At 47.4% G+C, this 23,518-nt stretch overlaps 2 protein-coding genes across 6 annotated transcripts in view; one reads left to right on the top strand and one right to left on the bottom strand.

Moving 5' to 3' along the window:
• Window positions 1–17,354, top strand: part of gmds (GDP-mannose 4,6-dehydratase) — a 28,680-nt gene extending 11,326 nt beyond the window's left edge. For 2 of the 3 annotated variants that reach the window (XM_049732407.2, XM_049732405.2), the window contains 6 exons: window positions 446–573; window positions 8,763–8,881; window positions 9,084–9,137; window positions 9,199–9,295; window positions 15,879–15,947; window positions 17,036–17,354. In XM_049732407.2, coding sequence (XP_049588364.1) covers window positions 446–573; window positions 8,763–8,881; window positions 9,084–9,137; window positions 9,199–9,295; window positions 15,879–15,947; window positions 17,036–17,098 — 530 coding nt within the window. In that variant the 3' untranslated portion in view covers window positions 17,099–17,354. The remainder of the gene's footprint in view (window positions 1–445; window positions 574–8,762; window positions 8,882–9,083; window positions 9,138–9,198; window positions 9,296–15,878; window positions 15,948–17,035) is intronic. The other variant, XM_049732406.1, reaches the window with a different exon arrangement.
• A 1,217-nt stretch (window positions 17,355–18,571) lies between these two features.
• On the bottom strand, window positions 18,572–22,027 carry LOC125976292 (forkhead box C1-A). Of its 3 annotated transcripts, none has more exons than XM_049732402.2 (2): window positions 20,294–22,027; window positions 18,572–19,101 (listed from the first exon to the last, which is right to left on the bottom strand). In XM_049732402.2, exon 1 carries the CDS (start codon window positions 21,710–21,712, stop codon window positions 20,300–20,302), a length of 1,413 nt encoding a protein of 470 aa, XP_049588359.1. In that variant the 5' UTR covers window positions 21,713–22,027; the 3' UTR covers window positions 18,572–19,101; window positions 20,294–20,299. The 3 variants fall into 3 exon arrangements, with proteins under 3 accessions (XP_049588359.1, XP_049588360.1, XP_049588358.1); XM_049732403.2 differs by having other exon boundaries at window positions 18,572–19,098; XM_049732401.2 differs by having other exon boundaries at window positions 18,572–19,104; window positions 20,294–22,026.
• Between the last annotated feature and the right edge of the window lie 1,491 nt (window positions 22,028–23,518).

Raw genomic sequence — 23,518 nt, 5'->3', positions numbered from 1 at the left:
GCTGGGGAAAACCCAGGTGATCCTCCTGTTGATTTTTGTGGCACTTTTTGTGATCCCCTGGTGGATCCCCCCCAACACATAAACTCGCTGCCTCATTTGCCTTGGCATATCGGCCAGATTTTACACCAAGACCTTCAATTAAAGGGGATAATGATAGAGTGGAGCTCAACTGCGCTGGCTCGACTCTACTCTGAAGTGGGAACAAATTGACTTGACTTAGGCTGGTTGTTTTGATTTTTGTTTTGGACCAGTTGAAGCACAGCAGAAGAATGGGGCTCCATTCATGCACATAATTTGTCGCTCAATCTCAATGTGCAATTTTTGCCTCTCATTTTATTCTGTTGTGTATGTTAAGTTAATCTGAACAATCGGTATTCACGAACGTGCATCCTTCAATTAGAATATGACTGTGGCCATAATCCTTTTTTCTTGTGCATTTCTTTAGGGTCCAATTTTGTGACACGGAAGATCAGCCGTTCTGTGGCAAAGATTCACTTGGGCCAACTGGAGAGCTTCAGTCTGGGTAACCTGGATTCCAAGAGGGATTGGGGCCACGCCCAAGACTATGTGAAGGTACAACATCATCTGGTCACCATTGCGCACACACGAAACCAGTAAAACACACGCAAGTGTCATTTTTGTCCTCCATTGTTACAAGTTGAGTGTCGCATTAAGAAGCAAACGGCACCGCTGTCATTTTTGGCCAAAAGCTTTGTCAGCTCAATTGTAGACATTTGTTGTCATGCATCAGCACTTCTGATGCATGTCCAAAAATTCAAACAACCATTGTGGTCTGATCAGACTTACCCAAGAATCCCCACCCCTCCTAGGTTTCGGCGGCAACTATCGGCATCCTTTGTGAGTACACGATACCTTGAAATCCTAGTTATGGAGACCTAGCGTTGCTGCTCTTACAAATAAAAGCAGAAATACTCCACTTTTTATAGCAATCCCAAATCCAAATCCACGCAATTTGAATCTTTTCGCCGTTGAGCTAGATAGGGTGGTGTTGCCAAGCTCGTGTAGTGGCCCAAATCTGAAAGGTTGGTAGAGAGGCCGCTGAACTCTATCAGGCATGCGAGCTGAACGGCGTACAGATGTCCACAGAACATGAGAAGCTTTTTCCAGCCTCAATATTTGAAGCCTCCTGTGATTCTCTGCCAAAAGAGCAGTCGAGATGGCAAAAGGGGAGCGGGCGTGGTAGAATGCGGCGTGCACTTGGATTTCCCGCAGCTCGCCCGTGGCCCGGATCCCTCTGGGCGCCCTCTGTCCTTCCTCCGACACCCTCGGAAGAAAGCGAGATATTAAGGCAATGCCGCCGTGTCCCGCGGATGATGACAGAAAGAGCCTGTTTGTCTTCATGTCACGGTGCCAGCAGCAAGCCGAGTGAGGGGAACGGACGGCCACATGAAACAAAGCAACAGGGGCCGCTGACTGCTTCCAAACGTCTGCGTTTTACCCCATTTGTATGTGCGCAAGGGAACATTCCTTGGAGTCAAAGCATGTAATAGGTGAAGTTGGGAACATGTGTTTGTGGGACTGCGGAGATGAAAGGCTCAACGGGCGAGTGTGTCCAACAGGCGACCTCTCACGGTGCACCGTGTTGTCATTAGAAGGTGAAGGTGGCGGAGGCAGCAGGGAGCCTCCTTTGAGGCAGGACTCACTTCCAGCGGCTAATCAGAGCGGAGTTAGAGGTCAATGTGTCGGTGCGAAAGGGAGCTGCTGAAGCGGGTGCCGTTGGTGAATACCTCCAGCATGACTCTCAAAGATTTGGAGGCAGCCAAAGACTGCCAGCATTGTGTTGAGCGGCGGCAGCCAGTTGAGACCCAAGCTTGTGTTCTCATTGGCCGCTGCCTCCGCTTGCCGCATCAATGCCCGCTTGAGACGCTCCAGGCTTCCTGTGGGAATGGCTCTGCTCAATCAGGCACCACCATGCTCCACGTTGGGCAGCCAAACAGAAGCCCAAGGTGGAGGTAGACCAGCGTTGGGGGGCCGGGGGAAGAAACGTGAGAGGCGGAGGGTAAACAGGCGTGCCTTTGTTGACCGTAATGCTGAGGTGAAGCATCTCTTCTGCTGAGACTTGAATGCAGGCCATCAAAGCTTTTCTAGAAATGTTCCTGCTGCTGGTGTCAGTGCCAAGTTACAAATGTAAACAAGTGGCAGTTTGTAAACACCAGCGCGCGCGTGTCCTGCTTTTCCTCCTCGTCTTTCTCTTTCTCGGCCTCCTCGCTCCACCCGAGACAGGCAAATTGCTCCAAAGTGGCGGTGGTGCGGGTGGTAGGAGGGGCGTGCAATGTTTCTGCTTTAATCACGTCTGAAGGCGCGTGGACACCCGCCTGTGTTTTACTCGCATATTTATTTCAAGCAAAGATTCGGGTGTATGTGCGTGTGTGTGGCTTTGCACCGTGATAACTGTCACATCGATGCTGTTTGGCCTTGCCAGTGTCATTTTTCACCATCTTTATTTCCGTTTCTTTTTTTTCTTCTGCTGCAGTAATGGCGACAGAGGAGGCTAATTGGCCAATCACTACGCCAATCTCAACCAATCATTGATGATTGATGAACGTGCTGGGTCATTCATCACACGATGTGTTTGGAAAATGACAATCAGAGTGGTTTCTTCCGGTTTTGTACAGTCGGCACCTGTGTTTGTCGAAAGTTGAGGCGCAGAATGGTCCGGCAGGCAGTCAGGGGATGAGATGTCTGCTGGCATGGGAGTGGGCCGCCGTCATCACTTTAAATTGGAGACTGGAATGCGTGTGACTCCTTCACACTCACTGCAGGCAGACACACACACACACACACGCACACACACACACACAGACTGTGTGCGTCTGACTATCAGATGGTCATGCAGCCCGTGGGAAGATCCTCTGTCCAGACTGCAGAGTGTCAAAGTCAAGCCAACTATCAAACGGGTTGCGGAGCTTCTCCTGTTCTCACATATCTCAGATTTGCTCTTGAGATAAAGACCTGATATTGCTCCTCTCATTTGCGTCTTTGTTTATCTGCTCGAAATTGCAAGATGTGTTTGAAAGTTCTCACCAGACAGCAAACATAGGATGGTTTTTCAAAGACCCAGACAAATGAGTCGAATGTCTGAGTTGTGTTTCCATGCACGGGCAGCAAATGCCGCACTCACTCAATCGTAGCCGATGACTGCAGAATTCCCTCGACAGCCGCTATAAAAAGAGGTGGCCACTAAAAACAGAAGAGCCATTATTATATGTTTTGTATTACAAAGAAGAGCCGAGTGTCTCTCCAAACAGGTCTCGCTCGGGATCTGGGGCTCCAAACACTGCAAACTGCAATGTGGCCCGACGCCACCGAAGTGGACAATCTCAAACAAATTACAGTTTACGGCTCACACTTGCACACTTGGCATCTGAGCTCAGCACGCATAGCAGCTTGCTGCAAGAGCCAAACTGCAAACCTAGCGAATATGCCAGTTGCACCGCTCGTCTTGTGCCTTTCAACTCGCCACGCTTCCGTCTTTCAGCCTATGTACGTATCATTGCTCACTGGCAGAGAGCCCGCTAAGTGAATGAGCAGCAGTGGCTCAAACTGTGGCAGCGATTTTACTTTGTGCGTTACTTTCGCCTTCCAAAGACGGTTGCCCGCTTTAAAAAGTACTGACAAATACAATGACACCTTTTTCTGAGATGCTTATTGGTTCCGTTTTCACAGTACATTTACAAAACTGCGTTCACATTGGTTGTTTTCTGTTGGACGCTTTTATAGCGCAACTATGAAATGGTAATCGGTCAAAAGTAGCCCACAGTGGGCAGTACACAACCAGCGCACTGTGCAACATTCCCACTACGCTTGCGGTTGTCTTCTTCTTGACTGAGTTGTCTGGTCCCTTCCCGTCTGCCTGGGTGGCATCCGTGTTCCCGCTCAGAATTTTTGCTGTCGCGTTGTATTTTTGGACCACGAGATCCCAAATAGAAGCATTTTCATTGTATTGCAGCTGTGAATGTTCTCAAGAGTCATGCCAGCTTGTTTGTGTGGCACCAAGGCTCTTTGAAATGAGGAGTTTTGTTTTGCGTGTGCTCACCAAAGGCCGCTGAGACCACCATGACTACACTGGAAAGACACAGCAGCACTTTCTTGCTAACATGTTTTGATTGTCAGAACAATCTGACAGGTCCAGATCGGCGGGATAACGGGAGCGAGGGAGTGAGAGACTGCTTCCTGTATAGACGGGAAGTGGAGAGGGCAGTGCATTGATTTTCCTAGCATGCTAAGTCTGGCGCTGCGGCACAACGAGCCGCTTCCTGCTCAGAAGAATGTCACGCGCTTTATCTGGCGTGCAGTAGTTGCTCGAAAAAGGTTGGAAAATTCATCTTGTACTGTTGGCCTTTCAGTTGTTTTCTCATCAAACTGCAGCGAGCATGAGGGCATTTGTTCACTTTGGCCTGCATGACTTTGGAAGCTCATTCGTCATCTCGATGCGCAAAGGGAACCGGTCAAGTTTGATGATCTTTAAACTCTCACTCTTGATATCACATCCTTTGCTCCTCCATGTTCACCGGCAGTCTTTTGCAAGTTCTTGGAAGGACTCCCGCTCGTCTCCATGTCATCAGAAGGCCAGAATAGATGTTTGACGCAATTCTCTCAATTACCACCGGGAGGGAGGAAAGGCAAAATGACAAGAAGAAGAATTCTCCAAATGCACTGAACATGACTCATCCATCCATCCATCCATCCATCCATCCATCCATCCATCCATCCATCCATCCATCCATCCATCCATCCATCCATCCATCCATCCATCCATCCATCCATCCATCCATCCATCCATCCATCCATCCATCCATCCATCCATCCATCCATCCATCCATCCATCCATCCATCCATCCATCCATCCATCCATCCATCCATCCATCCATCCATCCATCCATCCATCCATCCATCCATCCATCCATCCATCCATCCATCCATCCATCCATCCATCCATCCATCCATCCATCCATCCATCCATCCATCCATCCATCCATCCATCCATCCATCCATCCATCGAGATTGACATTGAATAGAACATTTATTTTTGTCTTAACTATTGTCCTGCATGTGCTGATGGAATTTTTCACATTTTGGGGCCTCTTCCACACCTCAGGTCAGAGGTGAGAGGTCAGAGTTTGCCAGCTACTTCTCTCAGCCAGAGAGAGGAGGTCCCTCCTTCTTGCCTCTTGCACATCTGGCTGCCCCCAGAACACTCATTTGGAGAAACAACAAGAATGTTTTTATTTCCCTGGAGGAAAGAAGAACTCTGCAGTGAAACCGCAGACTTAAAACCGAGAGCGTGCGAGAGAGAGAGGCACCACGGGCTACCATGCTGAGGAACATTTGCTTCCTGTCCATATTGGCCCTTGTCCTCTTTGTCCAAAGTCGTCACTGCCATCATCGGGGCGTCACGTCCGAAACGTCATGAATGTGCGTAAATGCTCATCTGTCTGAATCTCAGACACAAAGTGCAATTCCCGCCCTTTGCCACTTGGACTATCGAGCAGCCGGGGCAATATGTCGAGACAGTTTTACAATACAGCTGATGGCAGTCTCGTGATATTTTATTTGTGACATGACTTTTGTTTGCAAATTATTGCTTGGGAACAGAAGACAAGGAGACACTTTCATCAATCTTCCATCAAAAAAAGCACAGTCAAATGCCAATTCCTTGAGTTGAGGGAGCAGTGTCCTTTATGTCTCTTCCAAAACACGAATGCTTGGCAACACTTTGCACGCGCGACACGAGCGCCGACAGCTGCGCTCCATTACAGCAACGTACAGTAGCCATCTCTCCGCCCCTCGCCTCCAGACTCGCACTGACTCTTATTGGAAATGTCGGGCTGCCGTCGGAGGAAGCCCCTGCCAGATTTATACGACACAGGTGCACACTTTGGAAGGCCCACCACACGCACACACACACAGACGTGTGTGTGTCTGTGTTTTTTGTTGTGATCTCATGTCAGCTGCACACTTGAGACGCTCGAGCTGCATCCAAAACAAATCAGCCAACTTGTTGAAGCTCATCCGATTCTCCTTTGCTAGCTTTGCTCCCCAAAATCCGTCCGGTATGGAAGGTTCCCTTCATATATTCTGTCCGGTCGCTTTTGTTGCGGGAATATTTGAGGCATTTCCTCTGTGCGCTCGCTCTCCTGCCTTTGCAATAAGCGAGAGGCCGGAGGTATGCTCTGGGCGGGCTGAGCTCGCTCACTCGCCTTCTGCTTAGTCCAAAGAGACAGGCACGCCGCCGATATGATTTCCCAGTGGAAAAAGCACATTCCAAGGAGGAACAACTTGAGTTGGCCAGCGAGCAATATCGCGGCCGAAAACGGACAAAGGTTTTTTGTGAATTGTAGTTTTTACGATGACGAGTTTCTGTGATACTCTGAATGTGGTCGAGTTCCTCTGTCCACGAACAACGGAGCTGCCTAGAATAGCCAAGAGCAACATTTAAGGGAAAACGAGAATAGACAGCTGGAAGAGCAAAATGTTCTGTTCAAAAATCTCACGACACCCGTTGAAGACAAAAATGAGGATTTGGGAAGAGTGTCTCTGTGGTTGCGACAGAATCGGTCCTCGTTTTGAGTCCTTTGCTTTGAAGCGGGGATTTTCCAGCAGCTCTTGGGTTGTGAACGTGTTCTGGCAGCGGCCATATGGAATCGGTTAAAAGTCGGCCACGCTTGATAGCAGCGATCTCAGCTGTCCCGTGTCTCCACAACACCAAATTATTCATTGGGTCCAGTTCAATCAAGGTGGGAAGCCTTCTCATTTCCTATTGGTGGACTAAGAAAGGTATTTTATTATCGGAGGCCTCTCAGCATTTTGTACAACTGCAACAATTTATGCCGTTTTAACCGATACCGAATCAGACCTGACCATGCCTTTTCATCAACCGAGCCGCTGAATACCTGGATGCAATTGGCTCCACTCGTAAGCCAATTAGTACCATGAAATGTGGGATTGAAAGCAGAGCACTGGCGCAGAATTTTTTTGCTGTACAGTGGAGCCTCGGTTTACGAACGTCCCGGTTCTCGAACAAATTGGTATTCGAACAAAAAATTAGAGATCTTTTTGCTTCGGATGTCGGACGAAATTCAGTTGCCGAACCTCGCGAGATGAGCCGAGAGGACCTGCATGCCAACTGACTCCGTTCGTTACTACATTCTCGTTACTCTGAGGATTGCATCAACTCTAATCATGCCTCCAAAGGAAGCAAGTGGAAGCAGTAAAGCCATCCTAAAACACAAAGACGCTCCGAAAGCAATGCGACAGTGAGCGCCCGGCGCGCTGCGGTTGCGCGATCGGACCAAATTAAGCTCCCTGCGCACTGAGGTCCACTTAAATTTTGGAAAGTCCATTAGGACTTTAAAAGTATTTTCTAAATTTTAGCGACTGCTCTGTCACAATAATGCGACCAGCGCGGTGTAGTTGCGCGGTCGGCGGCGCGCTACGGTTGCGCGTTCGGCGGTGCGCTGCAGTTGCGCGATCGGACAAAATTAAGCTCCCTGCCAACTGACTCCGTTCGTTACTACATTCTCGTTACTCTGAGGATTGCATCAACTCTAATCATGCCTCCAAAGGAAGCAAGCGGAAGCAGTAAAGCCATCCTAAAACACAAAGACGCTCCGAAAGCAATGCGACAGTGAGCGCCCGGCGCGCTGCGGTTGCGCGATCGGACCAAATTAAGCTCCCTGCGCACTGAGGTCCACTTAAATTTTGGCAAGTACATCAGGACTTTAAAAATATTTTCTAAATTTCAGCGACGGCTCTGTCACAATAATGCGACCAGCGCGGTGCAGTTGCACGATCGGACAAAAATGTGCAAATGAAAAAATGCTTAAAAAAAGGGTTTTTCTTTTTTTTTTTTTTTTGCTTTGAACGGATTACATTTTTTTCCATTTGTAATGGGAAAACATGATTCGTAATTCGAACGATTCACTTCTCGAACAGCCTTCTGGAACGGATTGTGGTCGAAAAACCAAGGCTCCGCTGTATATTTCTTTTTTTTACAGTATGTGATCACCTGTGAATGTCAGCCCAGCCGAATACACGTAAACTGTCATTAGCTTCGAGTGGTTTGTAGTAAATGCAACCGGCATTTTGCATTTTTGCCACGGAGATCAAACCGCCACATACTGCACTGTAGCGATATTGTCTGCCTCAATGAAGTCAAATATATTTTGTCTTTGCGCATTTGGCCTGACGAGTTCCTTTTCAATCTGGCTGTTTTTGGCTCTTCTGCCATTTGTGTGTTGTCACCCAAAAGGCTGTCTGATCTCTCCTAAGGCGGGCTCAGCCGGCTCATCATAAATATTCGGCTGACATTTGACTGGCTGTTGAACACAGCGCTGCTGCGTTCAGGAACCCGGACTATAAATTTCCACGGGGACGCTTTGGCTCGGCTTCAAACCGCGTCGACTCGCTTTACGAGCGTCGGCGGGAGGGGACGCTGCGCTCGTTGTCTGACTTGCGGACTTATTTTAAGACGTCGGGCCGCGTTGCTGGTGTGAAAATGGGTTTGTGCATGCGCGTTCTCGGCCGCGTGACGCGTTCATGTGTGCCGGTGGCACAGCGGGCCTGCGGAGCGCTCCGGCCTTGGTTCCCACGATGCGCGTCCCGGGAGCTTTGGCACTGATGTCAGGACGGAGATAGAGGCGAGCGTCGCATTCACAGGCCACAAGGGCACTTCCTGCCAGTCAGAACCAGCCCGGTTGACGTGAAACTCAACCGGCTCTCTCTTTCTCTCTCCCTCTCAGGCCATGTGGCTGATGCTGCAACAGGAGGAACCCGATGATTTCGTCATAGCAACAGGGGAGGTGCACAGTGTGAGGGAGTTTGTGGAGAAAGCTTTCCAGCACGTGGGGAAGACCATTGTGTAAGCGCGCACGCACGCGCGGGCGCGCACACACACACAAACACACACACACAAGCATTATCCTGGATTTTTTTTTTCTGATCATTTTTGTCATTAAAAATCTCATGTTGCCAGACATCTCGCAACACTACAGTCATTTGACTCCTTTGCCAATTTGCCCATATCAGTTTCTTTATGATTTGCGAAATGTTTGTTTTAACAGTGACATTGTCTGCTCAGCTGCCCTCGGGCCAGTTCTATGTGGGGAGGTGCACAGGTGACATGTTTGGTCTAGCTCAGAAGAAAAGGAACGTGATGAGGAACATGCATCTTTACAGGTGGAGCGGGAAGGACGAGCACGAGGTGGGCCGTTGCCAGGAGACAGGTGTCGTGCATGTCAAGGTCAACCCAAAATATTTCCGGCCCACAGAAGTGGTAAGTTTTGAGCTGAATTGTTTTCTGTGTCTTTCCTGAATAGTTGAAGTTGTGACTTTAGGCTCTGATTGGTGATTGCTTGCAAGTGTCCTCGTTTCTGATTCCGCCTGTTTGGAAGCAGCCACTTATGCCGATGTCTCCCTGCGTCTGTGTGTGGGTGCAAAGTGGCCATCTCTCATCGAGGGTCCTCTGGCCGCTCCTCAGGCCTCGTGGCGTCGTGGCCCAGATTAGCTGTCAGTTTCTCACTTCCAAGCCATGAGTGGCGTTCCTTGCATCAAGATTAGAAGTTGAGTGATGCTGGAGGATTAGCACATTGACTGACTCTTGTAAGCATGGAATCACCTGGGACACTTTTCTTTGTGCTGTAAAGTTGAATATACGTCTAAGCGGCATCGGCAACACTCTGCTGGCATTTAGTTTGTGTTTGTTTTACCACTTTGCACACAGCACCCAATTTAGTTCAAGTTGAACATATTGATGTAATCCATCCCAGCAGATATTTGAGCTTTGACTGTCGTGAATGATACTTGAGTGGGCGAGGCGTGAAATGTTTAACTTTATGCTAACTCATTTCCTGAGGTGAAGCAAAGCACGCACCCACACACGCACTTCTTGTGCCACATTGAAAACGTATTTTAAAAAAAAAAAAGTTGAGATGGCTGCATTTGCAGATGTAGCAACGAGGCAGCTCAGCTTCTCTTGTGTGTGTGTTCCATTGTCTATTGTCTCCATTTGGAGCTCGTCAAGTGTTTAACCTCTGACCCTCAAGGCAGGAAGTTTATGACACCGGGCTCGCAGCTTAGCATTGTTGTGCTCCTCGAGTGGAAATACCTGTCATCGTGTGGCTACACGCTAAAATAATTCAGCTGATTCCGACACTTATTTTGTGTTTGTTGCAAAGTACAAGGAACCGTGTGTGCGTGTGTGTGTGTGTGTGTGTGTGTGTGTGTGTGTGTGTGTGTGTGCGTGTGTGTGTGTGCGTGCGTGCGTGCGTGCGTGTGTGTGTGTGTGTGTGTGTGTGTGTGTGTGTGTGTGTGTGTGTGTGTGTGTGTGTGTGTGTGTGTGTGTGTGTGTGTGTGTGTGTGTGTGTGTGTGTGTGTGTGTGTGCCGCATGTGTGGCTTTGTTGAAGGTGGTTGAGGCCGTCAAATGTGCAGGTGCTCCTTACATTTTGTCTTTCCTTGTGGTCGCTTGTTGCTGCATGTGGAAGTGTACAGGTGTCAGAAAGTGGCGACCAGTCGAACCACATTTGTTCATTTGTGAAGAGGAAAGCATGTTTGAGAGCTGACAGATGTTGACGAGAGCGTCCGCAACAGGCCACTGATAGCATTTTTTGGCTTTGCCAAGCTGTCACTCTCGCCTTTCAGCCGATCTTGAAGTCGGTCCCAGCTGAACGTCCGACGTTATTTTCTGCATGTGTCACGTACTGGCTGGCATCATTCCTCATTTTAGCTTTAACGTCATGTTCAATGTGGCTGCTTGTGTGTCGGTGTGCAAGCAGTGGATCGAGTCTACATATGTTGAATTCGAAAGTAGAAAGTTTAATTCTGACGTGGAACCTCCAAAATTAAAAATCCAAATCGAGATAACATGAGTGTGAGTATAAATGCAAAACATTGCTGTGCCTGTGCACGGAAACGTCACGCAGCCATCATACTTTGCAGTTCATGCGTGGCTCGAGGCCACAAAGTGACAGACAGCTCAGTGCTGTTTTGTTTTTTACTAAGCTCACGTGGAGCATGAGTCTCGATGAATGGGAAGTTGTCTTTGGCTGTATTGTCTTCCTCCCATTCCGTCTGCGTTCATGTAACTGCTCAGCTGCTGCACAACTTTGCCGGCCCGCCTGGAGCCTCTTCTCCGTTTTGCCAACGCGATGCTTGGCGAGCCTGGAATGCCCCTCCGGCTTAGATTACTGTACTTTTCATTTTTTCATTTTGCAAGCAGAGAATGAACTCGTCTGCCTTCTTGCTCTGCAGCTACCCATTTTCGTTAGAATTGATAAACACGAAGGTTATCTAAAAGTCAATCAGTCAAAGCAAGACGTCAGAAAGTGGCAGCATCATAATTGATGCGAAACCTAACCTCAGTTTCAATTCTTGAGCTCTTTGTCTGCAATTTGTTTCGTTTCTTCTCGAGGTTCGTCTCAAAGCGCTCGCCTAAAAATAGCTCCGTTGACGCACCTCAGCATCTGTCAATCTTTGCAATGAATGATGGTTCTTCTTCTTTTCGGAACGGCTGTCATAACAGCGCTAAGATCCGCGTAACAACGCAAGTACCACGTCATGGCCGGTTTGATTGGAAGCGCAAACAATGGCTCCAGTGATGAAGGCGGCGGCCTGTTCAGGACCGTTTGCAACCATTGTCAACTTGCCTGATGAGCTCAGCTACGTGATGTTGCAAGCGCGCACCTGAGCCAAATTTTTTTCATCGGAGGACAGTTGCACCCACAGATCTTATCAGTCAGTGATGCTGAAAGCATTCTTTCAATTTTGGTGATGAAATGTTGCAACCTGTTTGCCTAACTTGGCTTCAGAGGCATGCAAGGAGCGGCGGTGAGAGCCCAAGCGCTCGATTGCCGCTCACCGAGTGCATTGCAGTTGAAGATGAGCCTCAGATTTCAATTTTGTCATCTGCTCTCCTTTGAACAGGGGCCTGTAGACTTTTTATAGCCGCTGTAAGAGAGAGTGTGACTTGCTTTTTGAAATGGAAACAAATAGTGACACTTATTTGCTCAGAGCTATTTGACGTCATTTGTCAGAACACTGTCCGCTCCTTATGCAATAAAGCTGTCACAATGAAGCTGTCAGGAGGAAGCTCTCGCCATCTGTGCCATCCGTCTGCCCCCGGGTGCTCAAATCTCCTGGCTTGGCGAAGGTGAGCTTCTGCAGCACCAAAAGCAAATCGGCAAAACAATCATACAAAGAGAGCAGTCGTGTGGCCAATGGGATTGACGAGCTGCCCGTCAAGGGCCACCAAATAAGCGCTGGAAGTGAGCAAAGTGCCGATGAGAAGATGGCGAGTTTCAGGCCGATAGTGCTCCCTCACCGTGCGTCAAGGGATGTGAATTGGGGTTGTGCGCCCCTGGGAAGGCGGCTTGAAAAGTGGGATTGACCTCTCACCTGCGGTCTGCAACCTGATCCTGCCAGCTTTATTGGAGTGGCCAAGGGGGGGAGGTCGGGATGGAAAGAGAAGCTCGTAGCCGCGTCACGCTGCCGATTGCAACTTCCTGGGCTTGGGACACTGGCCTGCGCATACAAACACATTTGGCCTCCCGCATTTCTTGACCCATTCCCTTTTCGTGGCAGCTTTGCTCTGCCTGCCTGAGAAGGAGAGATTGCGGACTGCGCATATGTGTGTGTGTGCGTCCGGCAGTCTGGTATTTCCTGAAGAAGTTTCCTCCTGCCGTCAGAGCGGAACCACCCCGCAGCACTTCGGCCGACTGCAAATATAAAGAACGGAGGTTGACAAAGGTTTCTCCTCAAGGCGGGGCCCGGCTCTCTACCTGAGTGAAAGGGGCTTCCCGCTTGTCCTCCGCCAACAAGTTGAAGAAGGAGCTGAGTGCGAGATGCACAGCCCGTCGGGTCTTAGTCCAAAAACAAGTGAACTTATTTGACTTTCTCTCAAGACATTGCAGTCAAGCAAAGGTGTTTTATTTGTCTGAGAAAGGTTAACGTGGTGTGACCCCTTATTGGCCTGATTCATTCTTGAGCTGCTCTTTTTTAGTCACCCCAATAGTCACACACACTCACACACACACACACACACACACACACACACACACACACACACACACACACACACGCCACTTTCCCGAAACCTGAAGCTGCATGACAGTTTTTCCTTCTGCCCTCTCTTGTCACTCCCCGATCCCGCTCGCTCAAGCTTTGCCATCATTCTTGGAACTTGTCATGCTGTTGCAGCTCCATGGCCATCTTCCAAGTCGCACGTTCTGCGTGGATTTGACTAGCGCTGCCAAAAGCATCAATCCTCCACAGCCTGCTTTTTTTTTTTCTCTGAAGCTTTGTGTGGGAATTTGTCATCCTCTGGGCTGTCCAAGGGCATCGGAACGACGGCGAATGGATCGATTGTCGTTTTGATTGCGACTTCAGATGAAGTTGCAACTATTTATGACTTGCTGGTCTATTTCAAAACAGCTTACAAAGCTGTTTTGCTTTTGTGGTTTGATGCAGTTCTTGGTTGCAAGTTTGGAAGAACTCAAAAAAAGAAATCATTGTTTTCACTCCCACTTTAAAATAAGCAGAGAATGTCCCAAATTTTCCACAACTCAGCTAACCACAGTTTAAAACGAAAAAAAAAATATTAAGCATACACAAAAGTCAAAATGCTGAACTGCACAGATTTCAATATTGTTGTCAAAGATATTGATCATATCGTTCATGTCTTTGTTCTTTCACTTTGTTTGTCAAAAGGCAAATCACTTGGTGCTATGTTAGCACCGTTGTTGTCCCAACAATAGAAAGTAACGACGTTCACAACGTTCATCTTTGAAATTTAGACTGGCAATTATGGTTTCAGATCATTTAAAAAAAAAGGATCATGTGTGGAGATGGGACTCTGAATAAAAGCCAAAATTATGCCGATTTTGTTTCCAACGGTGTGAGTGAAATTTTTTGGTTTGACTTCAAATGTTTATCCGTGCAGCTGCAATGTTTTCTCCCCTCCAGTTTCGGAGCAGGCCCGATCAGACGCGCGCTCTGAGGTGTTCAATGTTTTTCTCTCTGCCTTATCATTTTATCATCGGCCAACCGACAATGAAACACTGTGGAGGAGCAACTTTCAGCGTTCTTTCTCTCTCTGTGTCTCGCTCGCCGTGGCATTGTGGCTCTCCCTGTTTGGGCACGATGAGAGAAGCCGATTTGGGAGGCTGATAACGCCAGGAATGCTGCTCAAAGGGGAAATGCTGTCCAGAAAGAGGTGTCATCCTGTGGATGCATCACGACACTCATGGGTACAAATTTCTCCCGTCTGTCTCCCTCACTCTGCTTTCTTGGTGTTGAGTGATTGGGGGAATCCGCTCCAGAGAACTCCACCTAAGCTTCACACTTGCCCCCCTCCCCACTGCACTTTCCCTTCTATGCTGCACAAGAGACACACTTGTGACAACTCAGTTTCTGTTTGACCTCAGTGGTGTTGAGCGGTCACCTGAGCCCTCTCTTCTGTGCCCCCCGCCCCAGCTCCAGCCCCCTCCATTCCCTCTTCAACTCTCACTCCCGGTCTGTAGCTTTATGCTGACTCGAGGAATTATGATCTGTTTCCCGTCCGCAGGAATAATGGAATCAAGTTGGAGGGAGGGAACACTTGTGTGTGTGTGTGTGTGTGTGTGTGTGTGTGTGTGTGTGTGTGTGTGCGTGTGTGCGTGTGCGTGTGCGTGCGTGTGTGTGTGTGTGTGTGTGTGCGTGCGTGTGTGTGCGCGTGTGCGCGTGCGTGCGTGCGTGCGTGCGTGGGAAAACGTCAGCATGCAAGATGGTGACACCCTTAAGATTTAAATTGAAATGTTTATAATTGTACTAAGTTCATTTTGTTTTTCCTTATTTAATCACTTCACTGGTTTCTTTTATATCAAACAAATTGTTTTAGGTTATTCACCTGACATGTTTCGGCGGTTTCTTCCGCCTTCATCAGAGTGTCACAGATGTGATGGTCTTTCCATAACTTCTTCGTAATAATTGTACTAAGTTCATTTTGTTTTTCCTTATTTAATCACTTCACTGGTTTCTTTTATATCAAACCTGACATGTTTCGGCGGTTTCTTCCGCCTTCATCAGAGTGTCACAGATGTGATGGTCTTTCCGTAACTTCTTCGTAATAATTGTACTAAGTTCATTTTGTTTTTCCTTATTTAATCACTTCACTGGTTTCTTTTATATCAAACAAATTGTTTTAGGTTATTCACCTGACATGTTTCGGCGGTTTCTTCCGCCTTCATCAGAGTGTCACAGATGTGCTTGGCGGTGGGCAGCTGCACAATTTAGAGCGCCCCTCTGCGCAAGCACGACATTCGAAACTGTGAGCAGTATGGCGCTGTGAAGCTGCTGGCACACTGCACCACCTCAAACATCATGCGCATCAGCAGCTTCTTTCGTTTCATTCTGACGGGCTCCTTTGGACTCGGACACGTCAGCTGGAATGATGCCATGTCTCTAATTAAGCTAATGAGCCCGAGCTGCCTGATTTATGGGAAAGGTGTGGCGGTGATGGTAAAATTCCTTTGCATGAAATGCCCGTCGGGATTGCCTTTTACTGCCCGTACGCTCCTTGGCAATGTTCACCATATGAATGGCTTTTTCTTGCGGGGCCGTCGGGAGGGATTTGGAAAAACAGCACGTGTGCTTGCATAGCCACATAAAGCCAGGAACGCTGAGAAAACTGGATCGTGCTCGCGTTTAGCCGATTCCAATTTGCGTGCTGATGATCAGCAACAACGACAACATTCAGTTGGTTCTGTCGTGTAAAAAAGCATTGCGTCACAATGACATCATTTGTCGCTTACAAAGTAGAATCCCGCGCGGCAGAGCCGCTCTGCTTTGTACTCTTATTGACGCTTGCGCCTTTTTGTGCTTGCAGGATTACCTGCAAGGTGACAGCAACAAAGCGCACGAGAAGCTGGGCTGGAAGCCCAAGGTGACCTTTGAGGTGAGTCTCAGTGGCCGCATTGTGTGCATGCGTGCCACACAAATGTCTTTCCAGCGGCACTGTAGCTGCTTCTCCACCTCGCAGAAATTTCTTAAAATCGCAAATGCAAAGTCTGACCAGTCAAGTGTGCAAACAAGAATCTTGAGTTCCCCTTGTCGTTTGCTCATTTGCTCTTGTTGAAATGATAAAATGCTTGCAACGGAACGGGAGAGGAATGTTTATTCAAATGTGAAGGAAGAAATTGAATTGAAAAAACAACACCTTCTCTATACTAATGTTTAGAGATGATTATGATCAGGAAACCACCGGATACGGTGATAATATAGACTGGTGGATCATCATTATCGTCCAAAGCCAGATCCAGATAGGCCACAATAACAAAGAACAAATAAAGGTCATCATCATTGTAGAAAGAAGAAATGGATTTAATTTTTGCGAGAATAGACTACGTTCAATGTTTGAAAAAACGTTACAAATACATAATCATTGACTTTGATTGGGTTTGTACGGTCTCTTTGGGAACCTTCCGAATTGAGTGTCGCGTTGTATTTTGGGAATCCAACTTTGAGAGGAAAAGATTTGCTTGTCGCGCCCGCAAAGGTAGTCAAAGTCTATACCCTCTCGGATCTTCAGCGGTGACGTCACCACACATGCGTGGAGGCCCCGGCCGGCATTTGTTGCTCTCGTTCGTTCAGGTATTTTCTCATTTAAATTGCTCAATTCAAATGTGTCTCATATTGTCGTATTCGTCCATTTGTAATGACGCGAACGACGACTCCTCAGATAAGGATAAGCAAGATGGCAGCATTTGATACTGTTACTTTTAGTCATTTGCGGGAATAACATTTTCTTTTTCTTTTTTATTTCATTTGTCACTCTATGAAACAAATCGTATCCGTTACTTTTAGTCATTTGCGGGAATAACTTTTTATTTTATTTTTTTTATTTCATTTGTCACTCTATGAAACAAAACGTGTCCCTTGAGAGCTGCTCCTGAAGAGACGCATCTGTCTCTTGGTGTCATGTATGAAGTTTTTCCCCGTTGAGCTAAAGACGTGACGTGACCTCGTCGTGATGTGTTGTTGCAGGAGCTGGTGAAAGAAATGGTGGAGGCGGACATTGAGCTGATGAAGAAAAACCCAAATGCCTGAGACGCTCCCTGGGGGACGTCAACGTCTCAACATAACCGTCAACACACACCACGAAGGAACATCACATTTAAAAATTATTGCACTTTTTAAAAAAACAAAAAAACAAACAAACATGTTTTTATTATTATGATTCAACAATGACTCTTTTGTGCTCTACTAAAGAGCACTTTCAGAACGTGTCAAGAAATGTACTGGATGAAGTCCACATGCAAATGTATGTTATTTTAAAAAGTAAACGCAGATCATTGAAACCGTATTTTCTCTGACTTTGGTCTTCCTCTGATTGCGTTGCTGGTGCAGGAATTTCCATAGATAGTATTTGAATAGAATTTCCAAAATATTCTACTCAGATTTAAACATCCACCCTTAAAACTGCTGGGTTAAAAATTGGACCAAACCAGTATGTTATGTCAATTTGACTACACTTTAGGTTGTTGTGCAAAACAATAATCCAATTTGTTGGCCAATTTTGAACCCAAATCGGGTTATTAACCCAGCATTTTAAGGGTGCACACAAAAAAGGTTGGACGCATTGAATGAGCTTTTTTCCCTTTTAAGTTTACCACATAAATTATTTTGTCTTTTGTTTTTATAATTAAAAACGATTTGAGGTGATTTGCATATGTGATCATTTTTATTAATATATAACTTAGCATGTATAAAAAGCATGTTTACTGTCATGTGGAGAAATGTTTTTATTTAATCAATAAAAGAGCAATGTAAAATACAAAAAGCCATTAACAATAGTATTAAGTTTTTATTATGTCATTAACAGTGTATTTGAATGACTTTATTTCATATGGGCCCATAGTAAACTATTGAAATTAAGATGATATGTATATTTTCATCACAAATCAATTTGGCACGTCACTGAAAAAAAAAAAAGTATTATTTTCGGTCGCACGTGATTAAACGCCACCACACGAAATGTGTATTTCTCAAAAATGTTGAAACGAAATGTAGACTCGCCTAATAGATGTGCGTGTGCAAGTTAAGTCTAGATTTTTTATATCCTCGCTCAGCGCGTGGGGCCCAGTGCGTGTTTTGTATCAAGCCAAATCGATTTGAATTGCTGAGCAGTAAATTGAGGCCGAGGTGTGCGTTAATAGGGCGTAGGCGTTTTAGGACAGCGCCTCCGCATCACCACCGGAGTGTTTGTGATGGCCGTGCATGCGTGATGTTATATTAGAACGCTCAGCAAACGAGAATCAGATGTGCTCCGACTCGATTTAGCCCCTGAAAGCGCGCTGAGAGCGGCCGGGGGGCGCTGCTGTCTCCCCTTTACGAAACTTGTCATCTCTCTTGGAGCGGAAAATCAAGAGAACCCCATCGAAATCATGCAAATCAAAAACCGTCATCACAACTACGTTTGAGGCAGCGATTTTGGGCTTGAACCCGGATTGCATAACTGATCCTTTTTGTCATTGGGAAAAATATTTGAGACGTCGATAGTGTCGAATTAATTCAGTTACATGCGACGAAAAGCATTTTATTACATCTGTTATTTTCAAATAAGCGATATTATTAAATATAGACCTGTACATCGATCGGCTACATGCAAAAAATATCAGCAGTTTTCAGTTCAATTAGTACAAAAATAAAAGAGCCAATTCCATTTTTCTTGCAACGTCTTGATCTTTAGGTTTTGAATTCGTATTAAAATCTGCAGACAATGTCCATATGTCGATGGTGCAGCCTTCGGAGAAATCCCCTTGTCAGGGAGAGTTCTGCTCCGTTTGTGAGAAGGAGAGAAATCACGTTTTTTAAAATGAATTCCATTATTTACATGTGGGTTTTTTTGGGACATAAACGCTTGCAAGTTAATTTATTAGTCACTCAAAATCAGAGTGAATGTGCTGCTTCTGCTGCTTCTGCTGCTTCTGCTGCTTCTGCTGCTTCTGCTGCTTCTGCTGCTTCTGCTGCTTCTGCTGCTTCTGCTGCTTCTGCTGCTGCTGCTGCTGCTGCTGCTGCTGCTGCTGCTGCTGCTACTGCTGCTGCTGCTGCTGCTGCATACGTAGGTCCGATTTGGTTACATTGATTTTGATATTAATGATGGCATTTTAAGCGAGCTTGGCAATTTATGTTTTCAAAGATTCACGAATAGTGTGGTCGGTGAACATTTATTGCATAATTATTCCTGCAACTGTTGTGTCCGTGTTATGTGGTTGAAATGACCCAAGGCACAAGTGCACGCTTGATTTTGCATGCAAGCTTTACTGTGGCGAGCGTGAGCAGATGCAAACTTGCTTGTAACGACTGAGAAATGCTGAGAGGGCCTTTTAGTGGCCTCGCTCGTGGCACCTCCTGTTTATTTACGCGAAGATTGACTGCGCACGTTGCCTACATCAACTCAAAAGACCCTTTGTAACGTTGAGGCCTGAAATTTAGACGACCAGGCCGGTATGAACTGGTTCCTGCCATTCATTTCATAAATAGCCTCAATGACTGCATGTTACGTTTGAATGTTGTCGTGTTACTCTTGTGAAAAGCCGCTTTGGTTAAATCAACACGCTTAGCATTCAGACCTGATGGTTACATAAATAAATAAAGCACTAATAAATCACTCAAATTAAAACCACGGCACTTTATTAATTAAAAATGTAATGTCGTGAAAATTGTGTTGACAAATGACACATGAATAAAATAACCATTTTAGGCTAAAGGTCCCGCGTATACGTAATGACGTTATTAAGGCAGCATACGAAATTTCACACACACACACACACACACACACACACACACACACACACACACACACACACACACACACACACACACACACACACACACACACACACACACACACGCACACACACACGCACGCACGCACGCACACACACACACACACACACACGCACACACACGCACACACACACGCACACACACACGCACACACACGCGCACACACGCACATGCACACGCGCGCACACGCACACACACACGCACACACACGCACACACGTACGCGCGTTAAAAAAAGTTTGCGGATCTGACTTTCAAGAACTATTCATCGCTCTTTAGAAATAAATATATTAGGATATAATTTACAAACGTATTTGAGCCATTTTTTTCTTAAATTAAGAGAATAAATTGACGTGTTTTTGGTGCTGACACGCAAAATCCTCTGTGTAACGCCAAAGTCCCTTTGAGAAAATCATCATCATATTTATCATGTAAGAAAGGAAATCTATCTTACGGGAGCTCAGAACTTGCTGCAGTCGTAAACAAAAGCTCCCGAGGTGCGGTAGATGGACTGCGCGGACGGGAAGGCCACCTGGCAACTGCTATTCCCATTGACCGGGGAGCCGTTCAGCACCATCCTCTGGGACTCGAACATCTCTCGGACCGAGTGGAAGTTCTGCTGCTGGGACGGGTAGCCCGAGCTCAGATGGCCCTGCAGGTCGCCGTACCAGGAGACGAGCCGTCCCTGCTGGCCGTGCTGCTGCGGGCCCTCCTGCAGGTTCGCCTGCAGGTTAGGTGGTGAGGTGGCCGCGGCGACGCCGTAGTCGGGCAAAGCCTCGCGATCGTCCACGCTACTCCTGGATGGCGCCAGGTGTCCCCCTGAGCTCCGCTCCGCCGCGTAGAGGCTCATCGCTTGCATGTTGCAATGATAGCTGGAGTTCGTGCAGGCGTTTTGGTTGCAGCTAAAGGAAGACGCCTGGTTGGGCGAGTAGCTGAGCGCCACCGAGGGGTTCACACCTGTTCGAGAGGAGGCGACGAGAGGCGGTGATAGCTCCGCGTGGGGAGACCCCCGCAGGGACGTCATGATGTTGTCCACGCTGAAGCCTTGCGCGGAACTTTGGCTCTGCTGCTCCGAGCCGCTGTGTGGGCTGGACACGCTGCTGATGCTGCTTGTGCTGCGGCTGCGGTTGGGACTTTCCATTTTAGGGACGGCGTCGGGTGGCGGCGACGCGGATCGAGGCGGCGTGCAGCTTCCGTTCTCAATCTTGATGTCCTGGATGCGCACCGGCTGGCAGCTGTCGTGCAACGGCGCGTCCCTCAGCTCCCCGGCCGCCCCCGCCGCCTGCAGATCCTTGGTCCGTTCGCGATCGTCCTTCTCCTTCTGCGCATCTTTCTTCTTGAAGCGCCTCCTTCGCCGGAGGAAGCTGCCGTTCTCGAACATGTTGTACGAATCTGGGTCCAGAGTCCAGTAGCTGCCCTTGCCGGGCTTCTTGTCGTCGCGGGGCACTTTGACGAAGCACTCGTTGAGCGACAGGTTGTGCCGTATGCTGTTCTGCCAGCCCTGCTTGTTGTCCCGGTAGAACGGGAACCTCTCCATTATGAACTGGTAGATTCCATTCAGGGTGATCTTCTTCTCGAGGGAGTTTTGGATGGCCATGGTGATGAGAGCGATGTAGCTGTACGGCGGCTTGACCATGTCTTTGGGCTGCTGCTGCGGCTGCTGTTGCAGCTGCTGCTGTTGCTGAGGGCTGTACGGCCCGTACGCGCGGCCCATGCCAGCCGGGTACTGCTCGTGAGCCGCGTGGGAATACATGGTCATGGGCGCCGGCATCGCGGCGTAGCCCCCCGCGGCCCGGTAGTAGCTTTGCTCGCTGCCCATGTACGGCACGACCCCCAAGGGGTTGGCGCTGGCCACCGAGTAGCGCGCCTGCATCCCGCGCAATGCGTCCAACTTGCAAATGTACTCCTTTGGTCTTGTTGCTCTGGTCGCCGTCCGGTTCAGGCCGCAGCCCTCCACAATGAGCCGCAGACCGCCCGGGCCCCCGCAGTTAACATTTGGAAAGCGACCGAGCGAAAAGTAAAGTCGCGGCAGCGAGACTCCACACACAGAGTGCTAGAAACATTTTTCCCCTCTCTCGTTTGTTTGAGCCTGAACACTTTTCCTCCCATTTGGTTGCTCGGGCTGCTCCTCCCCAAATGTGCGCTCCATCATCCAATTGGAGGACGAACAAAGTCATCCTCTACATCGAAAGTTGACTTGTTGGTCATTTCAAAGAAAACTCCCCGCGCCACATATACGACCTCGCCCTCAAGTTATTTAAATGTTAATAAAATATTAGGAATTCCTAATATTTAAAATTAGTTTTAAAGAGACCTAGGTCTCTCTCTCTCTCGTTCTCTCTCTCTTTAAAATAGAAGATCCAAAAATAAAAATAATTGATATGGGCAAGCAGGCTGGTTCGCACGTCCGCCTCACAGTTAGGAGGGTGCGGGTTCGATTCCACCTTCGGCCCTCCCTTTGTGGAGTTTGCATGTTCTCCCCGTGCCCGCGTGGGTTTTCTCCAGGCACTCCGGTTTCCTCCCACATCCCAAAAACTTGCTCGGTAGGCTGATTGAACACTCCAAATTGCCCCTACGTGTGAGTGCGAGTGCGAATGGTTATTCGCCTCTGTGTGCCTTGCGATTGGCTGGCAACCAATTCAGGGTGTCACCCGCCTACTGCCCGATGACTGCTGGGATAGGCTCCAGCACGCCCGCGACCCCCGTGGAGACAAGCAGTATAGAAAATAGATGGATGGATGGATGGATGGATGGATGGATGGATGGATGGATGGATGGATGGATGGATGGATGGATGGATGGAAGGATGGATGGAAGGAAGGAAGGAAGGAAGGAAGGAAGGAAGGAAGGAAGGAAGGAAGGAAGGAAGGAAGGAAGGAAGGATGGATGGATGGATGGATGGATGGATGGATGGATGGATGGATGGATGGATGGATGGATGGATGGATGGATGTGCAAGCAGGACTTCGCCGCGCTCCCAGTGTTCCCAAAACTACTTGTGTCCCATTACTGTTCACAGCTGTCACCGTGTGGTCAAAATGCAGCAATGCATCATGGTCGCACCTCGGGCTCCTTTTCCCCAATGACGCCCCCTTTTGGCCTTGCAATGCCCGCGCAATCGCAGCAGCACCACTCTTTTTCAACAATTCTCTACTTTTCCACATCCAAAACGGCGTCGTACATGCGAATGGTAAATGTTTGATTTGTGCTATTTTGTTCTGATTTCCTTTGTTTGTTCCCTTATATTTGTTTTGTAGAACAATTTTTGGCACCTTGTTTCAGGTACCTCTGTTCAGTCAAATCTAGTATTTGCATGATCTCTTAATACCGAACGTGTTCATGGTGTAACAGGCCTTGCATTTACATAGTGCGATTTTACTACAAAATACCAAACTAAATGTGATTGTGAATAGTTATGTTCAATGGACCTCCATCGTGTCTGGTTTTCTTAGAAAAAAAAAAAAAAAAGAAAAAAAGAAAAAAAAAAATAATATATATATATATATATATATATATATATATATATATATATATATATATATATATATATATATATATATATATATATATATATATATATATATATATATATATATATATATATATATATATATGTTGTAGATTTGCAGAAACGCAAGAGCAGCAGCGCAGTGTCCTAGTGGTGGAATGCATCTTATTT

Source organism: Syngnathus scovelli, chromosome 10, assembly GCF_024217435.2.
Source record: "Syngnathus scovelli strain Florida chromosome 10, RoL_Ssco_1.2, whole genome shotgun sequence".
NCBI classification, from domain to species: domain Eukaryota; kingdom Metazoa; phylum Chordata; class Actinopteri; order Syngnathiformes; family Syngnathidae; genus Syngnathus; species Syngnathus scovelli.
Note: the sequence above shows the minus strand (reverse complement) of the source record. Positions and strands in the feature narration are given on the sequence as shown.

Excerpts from the sequence above, each read along its gene's own strand:
- LOC125976292 (XM_049732402.2), bottom strand. The coding sequence starts at position 21,712 with ATGCAGGCGCGCTACTCGGTGGCCAGCGCCAACCCCTTGGGGGTCGTG.